The 14,778-nt window shown below is 52.2% G+C and overlaps 1 protein-coding gene across 1 annotated transcript; it reads right to left on the bottom strand.

Moving 5' to 3' along the window:
- Positions 1 to 4,818: 4,818 nt before the first annotated feature.
- CLK3 (CDC like kinase 3) lies at positions 4,819 to 12,668 on the bottom strand (the record flags this gene model as incomplete). Its single annotated transcript, XM_079540784.1, has 12 exons — positions 4,819 to 5,004; positions 5,197 to 5,287; positions 5,539 to 5,618; positions 6,031 to 6,113; positions 6,217 to 6,346; positions 6,703 to 6,797; positions 7,227 to 7,393; positions 7,755 to 7,871; positions 8,581 to 8,647; positions 8,917 to 9,010; positions 11,112 to 11,325; positions 12,520 to 12,668. 12 exons carry the CDS (start codon positions 12,666 to 12,668, stop codon positions 4,819 to 4,821), a joined length of 1,473 nt encoding a protein of 490 aa, XP_079396910.1.
- Between the last annotated feature and the right edge of the window lie 2,110 nt (positions 12,669 to 14,778).

The raw sequence follows: 14,778 nt of genomic DNA, 5'->3' as shown, positions 1-14,778 counted from the left end.
AGAGAAGGAGTTCTGTCACATAAGCTGTCCAGTGGAACCTGACTGCTAAACAGGCATCGCAAGCCTTAAGGATGTGAAGTTCTGGAGAGTTTCCTTCCAGAAGAAATATCATATTTAAAAAAAAAAGAAAAAAAAAAAAGAAAAAAAAAAAGTCATAAAATGAAACAAAAAGAAGGAAGCAAATGTAACTGCAAAGCTGTTTTCATTCTCTTGTGCCATTGTAAGAAGGAACACGCAGGAGAGTGGTATCTGTCCCTAGTAAGGGCAGCAAATGCTGCCCAGACCTGCCAGGGGACTATTTAACATAGGGATGTGCATGGAAATGTTTTGGTGCAAGCAGTGGGTGGTATGGAGACTTGGGATGCATTTCCCATTCCTTCTGGGCAGGTAGACCCAGCAAGGTGTCCTGGTGGGGGCAGCACCCCTGGATTGTGTAGAAATAAACTATTTTTTTTTTTTTTTTCTGTGGTTGTTGTGAGAGGGTGGATTTGATTTTGTTCTGTTCTGTTGGATTCTCCCCCCTGTTCTTTGTTCATGAAGGTAACAGCAGTTCCATCCCCTCAAGGAGAGAGTCTGGTCCCCTCATCAGAAAGCTTGTATCAGGAGCCAGAAGCGCTCAGGCAGCACGTGCTCCTGGAGCGCCAACGTCCTCAGGCCTTATTTGCTCATGTATTCTCTTGGCTGTTTGTTTCTTTGTTTGGGGGGAACAAGGTATGTTACGGTAAAGAACTTTTCCAGAGTGTTTTGGTTTGCTTATTATTAATTATTTTTTCCTTTATTTTTGGCACAGTGAGTGGCTGAAGTGGGGGGAAGCACAGCGAAGCAGGGCAGTGTTGCTCTGCCTCTGTGCTGTATGGTGCAGGTGATGTGTGGATGTGCCCCCCTGCAGTGTTTCTAGCATCCTTCCTACACTCCGTGTGGTTTGGGAATTGGGCCACCCATCTGGCCATTCCCTTTGGGCACAAAGGCTGTGTGTGAGGGTGGGTGTGCACACCTGTGTCGTGGTGGCTGGGTGCTTTTCTGGGAAGAAACAACCCCTGGCCTTCAGGAATGCCCTCGGGTCGCAGTGGGCTGCGTACCCAGTAGTGACAGGTGGGCCACAGCATTGCTGTGAATACACAGAGGTGGGAATGGATGTGGAGTCTGTCCCCATGTGCCCACTGGGGACCTGGAATGAGGGTCAGTTCTGGCCTGTGTGCCCAGGCTAAGGTGACACGGGAGACAGCAGGCAGATGCCAAACAGGGGCCCCGTTCCCACAGGGGAGGTCCATGGCTCCCTTCCTGCTTGCTCCCTATTCTGTTCTCCTGGGGCCTTACCTGCCCTCAAAGCTTCTGCTGATCCTAAACTTGTCACGCAGCCTGTTCTGGCAGCTGTGGAGGACTTCAGAGCTTCACATGGTGCCTTTCCTCCAGGGCAGCTGGATTCTGCCAGGCTGAAGCATGAGGACAGCTGCCCTGTGTGTGGGAATAGTTCTGTGCTGTAGCTGTGTTCGTCCTGCCCATCACATGTGGACCCCTGTGTGCTGTGCATTTACAGATCAGGCACTTCTTTTTCCCTTTCATCTGCTTAGAGCAGAGGCTGAGTGTATCAGAGGTGGAGGTAAAAGGCTTTGTTGGTGGAAAGGAGGCAGTTGAGTAATTATTTTTGCCAGGAAGCGTAGATCTGATGCTGGATGTGGGGAGAGCAGACTTCAGACCTCCCCCTGGGGATCTGCTTCTGGAGTCTATCAGTGATAATCACTTCTTAAGAGCTACTGCCTCTTAAGAGCACATGAGCAGACGATTCCCAAGTGGCAGAAGTCAAAGAAGTGAGGCAGAATTCTGGCTTGGCTCTAAGCAGGGATCTTTTCTAGAGCTTAAGTGGGAAAAGAAGAAAAGTATATGGCCACTGCAAGAGATGTCAGGAGCTATGTGAGGGCTTTAGAGATGCTCTCCACCATTTGAGTGGCCAAAGCTCAACTAGAGCTGAAGTTGGCCACTACTGTGAGGGACAACAAAAAGAGCTTTTTAAAATAAGTTAATAGCAAGAGGAAGTCGGGAGATAACGTAGGTTTGTTACTTGATAAGCATGGTTGCCTCACAAACAGGAGCACAGGTAAAATGGAGGCTTTTGATGCCTTCTTTGCCTCTGTCTTCAACACTGATGATGTACTCTGGGACCCTTGAAGGTCTGTGGCTGCAGGAACAATGAACTCCCAGCAAACCTCCCAAATACTGTGGGATTTGCTGCTCCAGCTGGATGCCTAGAAGACTGGGGCCCAATGGCATTCATCCCAGGATATAACAAGAACTGGCCAATGTCACCCTGAGACCTCTCTCAATTACATTTGAATGGCTTTGGGAGGCTGCAGGCATTCTAGTTGACTGGAAGCTGCATTGTCCCAGTTGTCAGAACTGGCAGGAGGGGAGACTTTGTAAAGTTGACGGTCCTATAGTTACCTTTAGTGCCTGGTAAAATTATGGAGAAGGTAATGCTGGGAGATACTGAAAAAATGATTGAGACAACACAGTCGATGGTCACAGCCAGCAGATGTTTACGAGGGGAAGGGCCAGTTTAATTAACTTAGTTTCCTTTTATGACAAGGTTTCCCACCTAGTTAACCAAGGGAAGCCACTTGATGTAAATCATTTTTGGATTTCAGCAAAACTTTTGGTGTTATTTCTGACAGTATCTCACAGAATGCCTGGCATACAGCTGGGCAGCTACATGATGTTGTGGGTGAGCGGCTGGCTAATGGGCTGGGCTCAAGGGTGGGCAGGAAATGGGGTTACACACTTCAGGCTGGTGGCCAGGCACTGCAGGGCTCTGTTTGGGGGCCACTTCTTTTCAGCAATGCAACCTAAGGGAATGGCATTGAGCTGTGTCGGGGTCAGGTGGAAGTCAGGAGAAGGGTCTGCACCTGCAGGAGCTCACGGAGTGTTTGGACAGCACTCTGAAAAGTAGGGCGAGGTTTTTGGGTGCTGTTGGGCTCAGCAATCCTTGTGGGACCCTTCTGACTTGGGATGTTCTGTGATTCTAAGCTGTGTGGTGGGGGAAGACTTGCCATATCTACCTCAGCAGGACCAAGGGCTCTGCTCTCTTGGAGCCTGGTTCCCCCAAGCTGCTTTCCCCACTGGCGGTGCGACTACTGAACTGCATGGGCTGGGCAGCCTCTGTGCTCTTGCAGAGACTGAGCTTTGTGAATTGTCAGTGCTCTGAGCAGGTGTTGCTCTGCCCTTGGGTGGGCAGGAAGGTGAAGCAGAAGCACCCCATCCTCAGGAGAGCCATGGTTTAGCTTGTTCTGTAGTGGCACTTAGGCTGTGGTTCTGACTTGGCCGCACGGGGCACAGTGGGGCTGGCTCTTGGAAAAGCAGAGAAGCCTTGTGCTTGCAATTCTTGTTTCCTGACAGCTAGAACTTATCTTCATCTGCAGAGCAGCATGAGAGATAGAAGGGCGGGCAGTAGTTCCCTGATTGTTGGTTTAGTACTTCGTTAGGCTTATTCCTCCTGCTTTCAATTCCTTTGCTCAAGACACTTGCAACGGAACTTCTTTTTCAATAATGAGGCTGCAAGCTTTTCTCGGCTCTTCTGGGTTGGCTGTTAAACTGTAGATTGCACGTGCAGAGCAGCAATGGTGCAAAAACATTCAAGACTTAATCACAGGATCCTTTCTTGCTGCTGTGCCAGTGGCTGAAGCTAAATGCCCAGTCGGGCACTGAACCAGATGAAGACGTTTTTGCAGGGATGGCAGCTGGCATCAGGCCTGCAGTCACTGCTGTGTGGCTTCAGGAAGCATCAAGGCCCATGCAGCAATAGGGTTCCTTACCTTTAAGCAAAAAATCCAGTGGGTAGTGCTACATAACAAGCCCCCAGGCACGGAAGATGATTTCCCATTTGCACTCCTGTGGTGTGTTTAGGGCACAGTGGGGGGTTGGGGGCTGTGTTTCTGCACTGTTAACCTTTACCCTGTGCTCGCTTTCTGAACGTGAGAGCACATCTGGGTGTTTGGCTGTCCTTTTTCTCAGATACAAAGGCTTCTTTGAGGAAGGAAGCATGGGTCTCACCCACATGAAATGCATCTTCCTTGCAGGTGCGTGCTCTGCTGGAGCACTCTGCAAGAACCAAGAGGAGGGCCAGATCCCTTGGTTTCCTCCTTCCCTCACACTGCCATTGCAACTCAAAGAATGCAACACCTTTTCTTTTTTTTAAACGTGTTTGAGATGAAGAAGTTTCTACCTTCACAACCATCATAGGAACTGCCTGTGAGCGCTGCTGTGGTCGTGGCCACGTGAAGATCACTGCACAGTGTCACTGCTCGATTCTGTTTGTGACCCAATGTTTGTAATGACTAATTCCTGCTGCTGCTGCAGGATGCCCTGAAATAAAGTGCAACTATTCATGTGTGCTATTCACTTGTCTGTTATAATGCTGCAGCCTGATAGCCCTGGTGGAACAAGCTTCCTGCTGCTCTCCATAGCTCAGAGGCATGAGGGCAGAGACCAGGAGCCTGCTACCTCATTTCTTACCCTTCGCTGGAGCAAAGTGTCCTGCTTAGTCTCCTATTTTTCAACAGCTCTATCCTCTTTTGGGGGGGGGGGGCAAAAATAAACCTGGGCACAAGAGACCCCTACACCTGCCTACGAGGGAAGTATCAAACAATAAGAAACACTTTATTTTAACTTTACAACATATAAATAGACAAATCTGTGCTTTCTGCTGTAGCTTTTCCTCACCTCCCCGACCCAGGGTTCATGTCACAGTGCCCCTCTGAACTCTGAGAGAAGAGAGAACCACTCCCATCTGTACAAATCTAGCAGGCATCACACCCTCCCCAGCTGTCATCTGCTCAGGTCCCGGCTGGTGCCACGACCGCACAGCATCCGTTCCTCTGCAGAGAGGCCAGCAAAGAAGGGATGCAAGAGGGCTTCTGAAAATGTGATCCTCCGGGAAGGGTCAAATTCCAGCATCCTTCTAATCAAGTCAAAGAGTTGTGCGTGTTCCAGTGAGTCGTGCAGCATGTATGTCTAAAACAGAAGGGCAGGTGAGACAGATGTAGATTCCGGTACAAGAGGAAGCAAACACCAGCCCCCAGTTTTGTGACCTACAGCAAGGTTATGGCTGGCACAACTTCGTCAAGTTTGGAGCTCTGTACCTCCTGCCCTTCCCCCAGCACAGACCTCAGGAAGGGAACCCCACAGGGATTCAGCAGCACTTACACGCAGTGGCTTGCAGTTCTCTTGGACGTATCTCCCATCAGATGTGTTCTCATCCCACACCAGGTTCCCTTTGTGAAAGTATTTCTGCTTTCTGGAGAGGAGGAAAGAGGTGTTCAGTAAGGCTTACCCACCCAGAAGAACAGCAGCCAGTAAGACTGAAAGACAAGACTCAACCATTTCCCCTAAAACTTATGATCAAGCTCAAAACCAAGTTGCAGCAAGTTTCCCATGCTTACACCTACAGAAGTAAGACCTGGTGTGTGAGCAGAGAGCTGAAGTCCTGACTAATCAGCCACCAACAACAGCTGACTGGTCTTTTAGAGTTGAGGTATGGGTTCCTACCGAGTTCTGTGGATCATGTGAGAAGGAATGGGCCCAAGGATTTTCTCCATCATCACAAGATGTTCACGATTCTCATGGGTCTGCAAAGGAAAAAAAGCAGTGCAGAGTGTAAAGAAAGGTCTGTCTGCTACACAAGTACAGGGTAAGGAGAGAGAAGTCTGGAAGTACAGAATCACCACAGTTGAAAACCACCTTCAAGATCATCCAGTCCAACTGCCCACCTACCATCAGTACTTCCCTCTAAACCATGTCCCTTAGTACAACAGGGTGCAGGCCCTGTCCATCTGCTTCCTCTCTTGCTTTTCCTAGCCTTCACAGGCACAACGAAGAGACCAGAAGCAAACATGCTTCCAGCAAGCCACGAGCACTCAAATTGTGACTTTTCCTGTGCCAATCTTCACACTTAGCTTCTGAGTTTTTAGTGCCTGGTCTGCCTTTCCCCTCCCTCCTAAGTTCTGGCCTGTTTAGACATGAAGGCTGAAGGAGTCCTACCTGGAAGAGCGTGAAGCCGCGGTAATACTCAAACAAAATGCAGCCGGTACTCCAGACATCGCATGGCTGTGCCCAGCCCAGCTCTGCAAAGAGAATAAAGCTAGCTTTGTGCTCCCAGCAAATCCCAGCAGCTTTTCACTGGCTCCTTGGTGGAGCTGAGGCTCCCGCAGCCCCGGCAGCACTCACCAAGGATCACTTCTGGGGGACGGTAGTGCCGGGTAGCCACGATAGTGGTGTGGTGCTCGTGATCGAAGGTGGCACTTCCAAAGTCTGCCACGCGGATGCTCGTGTTCCGGATGGATTTCTCCTCACAGCTCTGCAAGCAAACAAGTCCTCAGTACTCTTAATAGCTGGCTGAGGTGGGCTTTCCAAGGAGCCCTCTGTTCTTAGAGCTGCCCAGTCTGCACTCTTAACCAGATCAGTGACAACTGTGAAGCTCTGAGCTATCTACGTCTCATGTCATTGTTACTGAAAGCTGCTGAACTGCTGCTGTGGACTGAAGCCACTGAATCAGAGCTTAAGGCTCTTAAAAGACATGGGAGAAAGAGTCCTGACTTCAAATCTGTTCTTGCTGAACAGACTGCAGGACGTGTACAGAACAGGGAAGACTTCTGCAGGGAGGGACAGGCAGGCTGTTCCTGGTTTAGCCACTTCTTTTCAGACATAGCTCACCTTTTTCTCATTGTACAGAGTGTCAAAGTCAGAGTTGACAAACAAAATATTTTCTGGCTTGAGGTCAGTGTGAGTCAGCTGGTTGTCATGTAGAACTGCATAGGTGGGAAAGAAGAGGGAAAAAACATGTAAGAACCACAAACTAAAGCACTCATAGGGCTCTGCCCATCAGAGCACCAAGCCCAGTCACGCACTGGACATTTTCATGTAAGCCAAGTCCTTGTTTCCCTCCCAACCCATTTTGATGAGACACGGTAGCCTAGCAGTGGATGCAGTATTTCTGGTGGAGAAGGCACAAAAGAGCTTACGAGGCTCTTCTCCATTCCTATCAGAAGGAAAAGAAAGCAAATTTAAAGACTGCCACTCCATCCCTACTTTGCCATCCATAGAAATCAGCACCTCTTGTCTTTCTTACAAGCTTCAGCAAAGAAACTAGAATACTCAGGTACCACTATGGAGAAAAGCAAAACCAGCAGGTACAAACAGCTGCTGGCAGCTGCAGAGGCTGGCCCCGTGGAACTCACATTTCAAGGCATGGCAGAGCTGGTAGGCCATGTGCCGGATCTGAGGGAGAGGGTACGGCTGGAAATTGTTCTCCTTCAGGAACTCAAAAGTGTTCTTGCCAAGAAGCTCAAAGGCAATGCACATGTGGCCGTGGAAGTTGAACCAGTCTGACATCAGGACACACAAGCTTTACAGAGAAGAAGACATGAGGATTAAGCATCATTTAGAGACTTGACAGTACAGTGATTCTCCCAACTGTTGCTAAGCAAAAGCTCTGAGCCAGCTGACTCAGAAGCACAATAATCCTACTTGCACGCCCCATCCCCACTTTGCTCAACCACTTTTACATACAGATCTCCAAAGCTCTGACTCTCGTGTCAGATAAGCTGTGGTTAATTCTGCTTTGCTATAACCCAGCATGTCAGCTGGTAAGACTTCAGTAAAAAAGTGTATAGCAGAATGAGGGACAGGTTCTCTTCTTCCAAAACACGGAGGCATAAGACAGGTTTCCCCTGACAGGAGAGCAGTAGCAGGAATCCCAAGCTTACAATTTGTTCTCCTTGTCCTTCTCTTTGATTTTCTTCAGGACGTTAATTTCCAGCCTGGCTGCCTCACGGTACTTCCCAACGTTTTTTATGATTTTCAGTGCCACCTGCGATTTGCCTCTGTAAGACAAGAGACAAAAGGAGTCAGAGCAAAAGCTGTTACTGCCTGCTATATGTGTTCCACAGGGCCCTGCAGCAGCCTTTAAGGCCATGCTAAGAAATACAAACAGGCAAGGGAAGGAGACAGCCTTCAGCAAGCTTGGGATGATAAGTGATAGCGCACAAAAACCAGCGAGGTCGCTGGGTAGGAGATTAGATGTTCTGTCCTTGTCCCAACCTTGACAAGTGCTTATATACCCACATTAGTTTGAAGTGAAAGGCTCAAGTGACACCCAAAAGAGAGCTGCAGCAAACTCTGCAAATACACCACGTCCTGACCCAGCCGTCCCTAAGGTCACCGGCACTCCAGCAGACAACTCCCCCCTCCAACTGCACCTGAGGAGGCAGGAGATCCCAGCAGCTCCTGTGCTAAGCTGACCCTGGGGCTCAGAGCCAGATGAAAGGTTGGGAAGAGATCGGGGTCAAACGTAATCACAGGAGAGGACGAAAAAAGAAGCGCCGTGGCAGATTAAGAGGCTGCTTTCCCATCTGGCTAGCCCAGCCCTGGAGTTCCCTGCTTTTACAGTAGGGCAGTAGAGCAGCCCTGTGCTGAAGCTCTGAGCTGCTGAATAGTGCATGACAGCGGCAGCACAAACCTCGCCACCCTCACGAGCCTCTGGGTTTGCAGCACGACGGACAGCCGAGGTGTTTGGAAGTGACAGCCACCTACCTGGCGTGGTCTACACACTCCACAACTTTGCCAAAAGTGCCTTCGCCAAGGCTGCCGACAATTTCGTCTAGGAGAGAAAACAGGAGCAGATGTGAACTTGAGTGGAGCGGCGAGAGCTGAGCTCCTGCAATTCACAGCAACAAAGCGTCAAAACAAAAACGTCTCTCACCGCTACGCTCTTTAAAACTCGAGTGACTATTGTCTGCCTCAGGCAATTTACTGCTCAGTCCATTTATAAGCAATAAACACTAGGAGACCCCTCCAGTACAATACGAGAGATCTCGTCTAACACGGGGATAGAAAGTAGAGGTAAAGTTTTACGAAAGGTGGCTGTACATCGCTCTTGAAGCCAATCGCCGATCCTGCACACCAGGTGGCCTTCCTTGTCATCTTCCACGCTCCTGCTGCGCTTACTGCTCTGTTGGCTTCTCTGTACGCACCGCCCCCCGAAACGGCATACGACCGAGTGCGCACAGCGGGCAGTTCCGAGTGGCAGATTGGGTTGTCATTCAAAGGTGGAGACGGCGGAGCGTCGGTGGTTGGATTTTCCAGATCCCAGCATTTCATAAGGCACACAGCATATATAACGATAGGGATATTGCAAGGGACACGTCAAGACACAAACTAACTTCAAAACAGAAAAGTAATCAACAGCTACAGGTATGTAAAGAAAACTCTCGTTAGCTGCAGCGGCTGGTGCCACTGCTCTGAGCGGGGACAGCCCCCCTCTTCTCTGCGGGGCAGCAACTGGGGAGCTCCGGGCACTGGCTCGGCACCACCGCTCCCCCAGGGTCTGCACAGAGGAGCAACATCCTCAGGAGCACCAGAGGAGGTCCCAGAGGCACAAGGAGGAAGAGGGCTTTGCCAGAAGAATGTCATTTTTCTCCGCTGGCAAACATGACGAAGGGGAAAGGAGCTGGACGGGCTGTCCAGTAGAAGCCAGAGTAGCAGTTGTCCCCCACACAGCCTGCTCTCTCATAGCTTGGCTAACGGGTTGCCAGCTCCCTAGTGCATCCTGCCACTTCTCGACAGAATCAACGGGGTTGATCCTCCATCCCTACACCTGACTGGCTGCAAGCAGATCTAGCATTGCTCTTTGTCCTCAGGGTGTAATTTTAAGCCTGGAAGACCTTTAGGAACAGGTCAACTGAATCCCTGGGGAGTGTTTCACTCCAGGTGTCCACTACAGGTACAAGGTCATGTTTACTCCTGTTACTGCTAGCTTCTACTGGACAACCAGCCAAACGTTCCCAGAAGGACCAGGTCCAAAGAGAGCTGTCCTAATTCCTGATCTTTTCCATTTAGCCTTAAAAATGGAAACAAAGCTCTACGTTTCCACGCCTGGACTTCTATCAGGCTTGTCTTCTGTACCCCTTGCCCCACGCCCAGTCCAAAATGGGAAGCTACAGACCCCCAGAGGTAAGCTGAAACAGAGAAGGAGGTAGAGAGGAGAGAGGACAGTTGAGAGAGCTGTGAGTCTTCAAAGAATTCAGATCACACCAACCCAAACCTGCACACTGGATCACCGCACACAAACCACACTGTAACATTTTAGTCACAGCCCTGGCTCTTTCTAAGGCAAAAATTAAAAAGTCAGTGGGAAAGGAGTGAAAGGAGGAAAGCAACAGACCGTCAGAAGTTCCAAGCCATGCAGATATCCACTGTAGCTGCAGGGATCAGGACTCGGTCACTTAATTGTAATCACAGGTAAAAGCAACAAACGTGCACGATAGAAACTTTCCTTACTGGAGAGAAGTGAGGCATACACAGAGTCTGATACCTCACAGCACTTCCAGGGCATTCAGGAGACAATCCTCCCTGCCCCGTGCCAAATAATTCCGCCTAATCCTCAAAACCTCTTGGGAAGGAACACCCCGTGCCCTTAGAATCAGGGTGGAAAACGGCGTTTTCAAAGAAAGGAGGTCTGAGGAGAGAGCTGTGCGGAACCAGGCAAAGAGGACACACGTATTCTCAAAGGGTGCAGGGCCCTGCTAAGCACGGTGGGACAGGAGTTAATACCAAGGGCTGATGGCTCAGAAGAACAAGGCTCCATCCAGCTGGCTGACCCCATTCGGTGTGGGATGCTGGCCCAAACCCAAAGCAACACTGCCCTCACGGAGCACTCCGTACCACCGCTGCATACCAAACCCCCTCAGAGAAGCACGGATACGCAGAAGCGAGGCCTCTGCTGCCTATAAACCCACACAACCAGCAGCCCAGCTGGCCTGGAGCCAGGGCTCATCTGTGAAGAGCGTCACGTGTGCGCCATTTGAAGCCTTCACTCATCCCCTCCCCTGGCCGTGGAGAGCACAGCTTAGTGTCCTCACGTATTAAAGCTACAGGGGCTGAGGTAGGAAAAACCGAGAGCTACGAATGCTTAACAAGACACATTCTAGGGACCACAGACTGCACGTAATCAAAACAAACACAAAAACGAGATTAGAGGTACTCACCCAGAGCGTTCAGAGCTAGAAGGAGGTAAGAATGGTTAACGCCTGACCAATCCTGAGCTCGTTCTGGATGCTACTCACCGAGGAGGCACTGCTACAAGACCTGGTCCTGCGTTTCCTGCAGTGGTGCTGGTGCTTCCTGTCACGGTGCTGCTCTCTGTCGCGGGATCGCCGCCAGGTCCGTGTGCGGGTGGAGGAATAATCCTCGTCGAAGGACGGGCTCCGCTCTTCCCATCTGTAGGCGTCGCTGTCCCGTCGGTCTCTGTATCTCCTGTGATAAGGCATCCTGCCATGGCTGCAGCGCAAACAACGTGTTGTCAGTCTGGAAAAGCATCACAAGTACCGTCCTGCCCCGGCGGGGTGAGAGCCCCCCACGCACCAAGCCGTGCACAGGGCACAGCCATCATTCATCAGCAAGAGCCACGAGGAATGTTTGGTCTCTGCTCTACAGCTACGCCTGCCTCTAGCCATAGCCAACGGCTGCAGATACATACGGGGGGGCTTCAGGCTGCTTGCAATCCAGCAGCATGGCTGCCTTCTGCATCCCAGCTGCTCTGATCAAGCAGCTTCCACTCAAGCCCTGCTTCACGCGCACGCCAAACCATCTTTTAGGTGGATGTTGCTGCTCAGAGAAATCACAGCATATGGGCAACGATAAACACGAATGTGCTCAGCAGCAGTGTTTTGGGCACGCATCTGGCCAGGCTGCTGCCATCTCTCATGCCCAGCTGACAGCAAGGAGCGATCGCTGCTGCAGCCAAGACCACCCTACAGCCACACTGCTCTGCAAGCAGAAACCTGTCTTTGTTTCCCCTCTGTTTTGGCAGCAACTGACTTTCTCGCTGGCAGCTTAAGAGAATGTGGATAAATACAGAGTCAGGATCATTACGATTGGAAAACACCTCTGAGGTCAGCAAATCTGTCAGCCCACCCCCACCACACCACAACACACATCCCCAAGCGCCACGTCTCCATATTCCCTGCACTGGCTCACTCCATCTCAGAACGAGGACAAAACATCGCCCTCCCTGCCAGGACAGCAGCCGCCTCGGCTCACGCTATCCCAAACCCCTCCAAAAGCTCCAACCGTGCCTCTGTGAAACCTCAGGGCTCAGCAACACCGACCCAAAGGAACCTGTATGAGGGAACCCATAGGCGAGGCTCAGAGCCTGCAGACAGAGGGGCCGAAAGGTTTTCTCTTAGGTTTTTCTTCCTTGGAGCTAAACTGGCCTTTCATCCGTTTGGAGCTGAACTCGGTGACCCAACCCAGGACATTCTGCAATTCACCGATGGCACAGAGAACCCCGGTTCGTGTTGCCCGGGTGCTCGGAATTATTCGGGCAGGGCAGGGGCAGTAAAACATTGCTTTGAGCTGCGATCATTTCAGGAGATGGTTGACAGAGGAACGCAACGCCGGTGCTGCCAGTGCCGCCGGGTCTCGCCGTACTTGCATTGCGGCCGCAGCCCCCCGCCCCCCCGCCGCCCTCACCTCCTGGATCGCGACCTCCTGGGCAGCTCCCTGCGGGGCTGGCAGCGCGGGCGGCCCTCGTAGGCCCTGCTCCGGGAGCGCCTCCTCTTCCAGCGCGGCCCCCAGCACGGCTCCTGCTCCGGGGAGCGGTACCTCTTGCAGTGATGCATCTGCGGACACGAGGAGCGCGCTCAGCTCCCGCCGCGGCCCGCCGCCCCCCCTCAGCCGTCAGACCGCCCCCGTGTCCCGTTAACCCGCCCCTCGGAGCCCTCCGACCTCCCCTGCGGGGTTCGGTTCGGTCCGCCCCCCCGAGCGCCGTTGGACGCCCCCCGGAGCCGTTAAACCGCCCCCGGCCGCGTCGCGCCGCTCACCGCCCCTCGGCCCCTCTGCGTTCGGAGGGTGCGGCCCGGCCCGGTCCGGCCCGGCCCAGCAGCGCCTCCACTCCCGCTCTGCCCCCACTTCCGCTTCCGCCGCTTGCCCCGCCCCCCTGGGCGCCGCTCTAGCCGTCCCTCTCTGTGGCCCGGAGATTAACCCCTTGCGCGCCGGGGGGAGAATCGGCCTTCCCAGCTCCTCGCCTCGAGGATGCGCCGACCGAAACGACTCGGGCAGGGTGGTGACAGCATCCTCCTCCCTTGGAGGCCTCTCTAAGCCCGCTTTATAGCCGTTGACCACTGCGGGAGGCCGCCGAGCACAGGGCTGAGGATCTCTTCCAAGATGCAATCTCTGGGGCGAACCCCCCCGCGTGTCTCCAGCCCCCTTGGCTCGCCCAGCACGGCCCACCCACCCCAGGAGCTGATTCCCCCCACCCTCCCCCGCCAACCAGCGCTGCCCCCAAAGAGGCTGTTGGGTCACCGTGAAGAGGTAGAAGTTTATTGGAATATAAACATTCAGATAACGTGTAAGATAGAAAAAACCCAACAACAACATATACAGACACTTGTTGGAAGGAGACGTTGAGGTATTTATCCACCGCCTAGGCTATCACATTTCTTTTTTTTTTTATTTACTTATTTTTACTTTAAATAGGTAAGAAAACGAGTAGCAAGGCTGCTGCCGTTGTTTGGTGAGAACATTCTGACCCGAATCCCTCCAGAGCGCCGCGTCCCACTGCTGTGCCAGCCCGGAGCTGGGATGTGGGGCAGCACTCCCATCCCACGGCCGCGCCGAGCAGCCATGGGCTTCTCATCCTTATTATTTTTTTTTTTTTGGCTGCTCGCTGTGAAACTTTCGCTGGTCTGGAGTTGGAAGAGAAATTAGACGCACTGCAAAGCGGAACGCTTCACCCGAGGAACAGTCCTACCCGCAGTACCAAAACCCTGAGTACTCTACAATCCAACGCGCTGAGTGAAATGAATGGGAGCCGGGGGCTCGCCCAGCCCACCCCGCTCCTCCGCCCTCCCTCTGCTGCTGGTTTCTAGAACCCCATCCCCACCGGCGCCCGGCAGCTCAGTAGGTGACCCGGACACTGCGAGAAGCCGAGTGCCAGCATCAAAGCCAGGCCTGGGGAAGGGTTACTCTTCACAGTCTGAACGGCCGGTCCCCACCGCCGCACGATGAGGGACCGGGGTATTGTTGCAGCTTATTTTACTGAGGTATCTGTTACGCATCCCGACTTGTTTCTTTCCCTGAATTGGATACAAAACAATCTGTTAGTCCCTGTCTAGTTCCAGTCTAGTTGTGTAAAGCTTATAAACATTAATACTCTAGTAGTGTCGAAGCTGTTTAGCAGTTCAGTGATTCGAGTGCCTTTCTGTGCAAGAGAACACAACGTTAGCATGTGATACATAAGCAAAAACACCCATTACTAACCTCTGCTCCCCAGGACCAGAGAAGAAAGCACAAGGAAAAGCAAAAAGTCCCCCAGTCCCACTCTTAGGAAACAGCCCCCAAACCCACCCCCATCTCCAAAAAAAAAAAAAAAGAAAATCAAAAAGAAAAAAGAACCGAAATGAAAAAAAAAAAGGGAGGGAGGGGGGAGGAAAGAACAATCTGAGCAAGTCAGTGTGGGAAATCCTCTCTGAGTAGAGACAATGAAATGCTTTGGAGGTCTGTGGGTCTGCCAGGCGAGTGGGAGCAGCTCTGCTTCCCCAGCGCACTGCTGCCACCAAGAGCCACCAGGAGCAGAACCGATCCCAGCACACAGCGCTCCCAGCACTCCCTCCCTCCCTGTCCTCCCCAGGGCTGGCAGCCAGCTGACCTGAGTCACAACCTGACCGCAGGGAGCTGGGCTCTGCTGCACGTGGGGGGTTTACGCAAGGGCTGAGGGCAGCCCTGTCACCT

Source organism: Tetrao urogallus (genome assembly GCF_951394365.1).
Source record: "Tetrao urogallus genome assembly, chromosome: 11".
Lineage (NCBI taxonomy): Eukaryota > Metazoa > Chordata > Aves > Galliformes > Phasianidae > Tetrao > Tetrao urogallus.
Note: the sequence above shows the minus strand (reverse complement) of the source record. Positions and strands in the feature narration are given on the sequence as shown.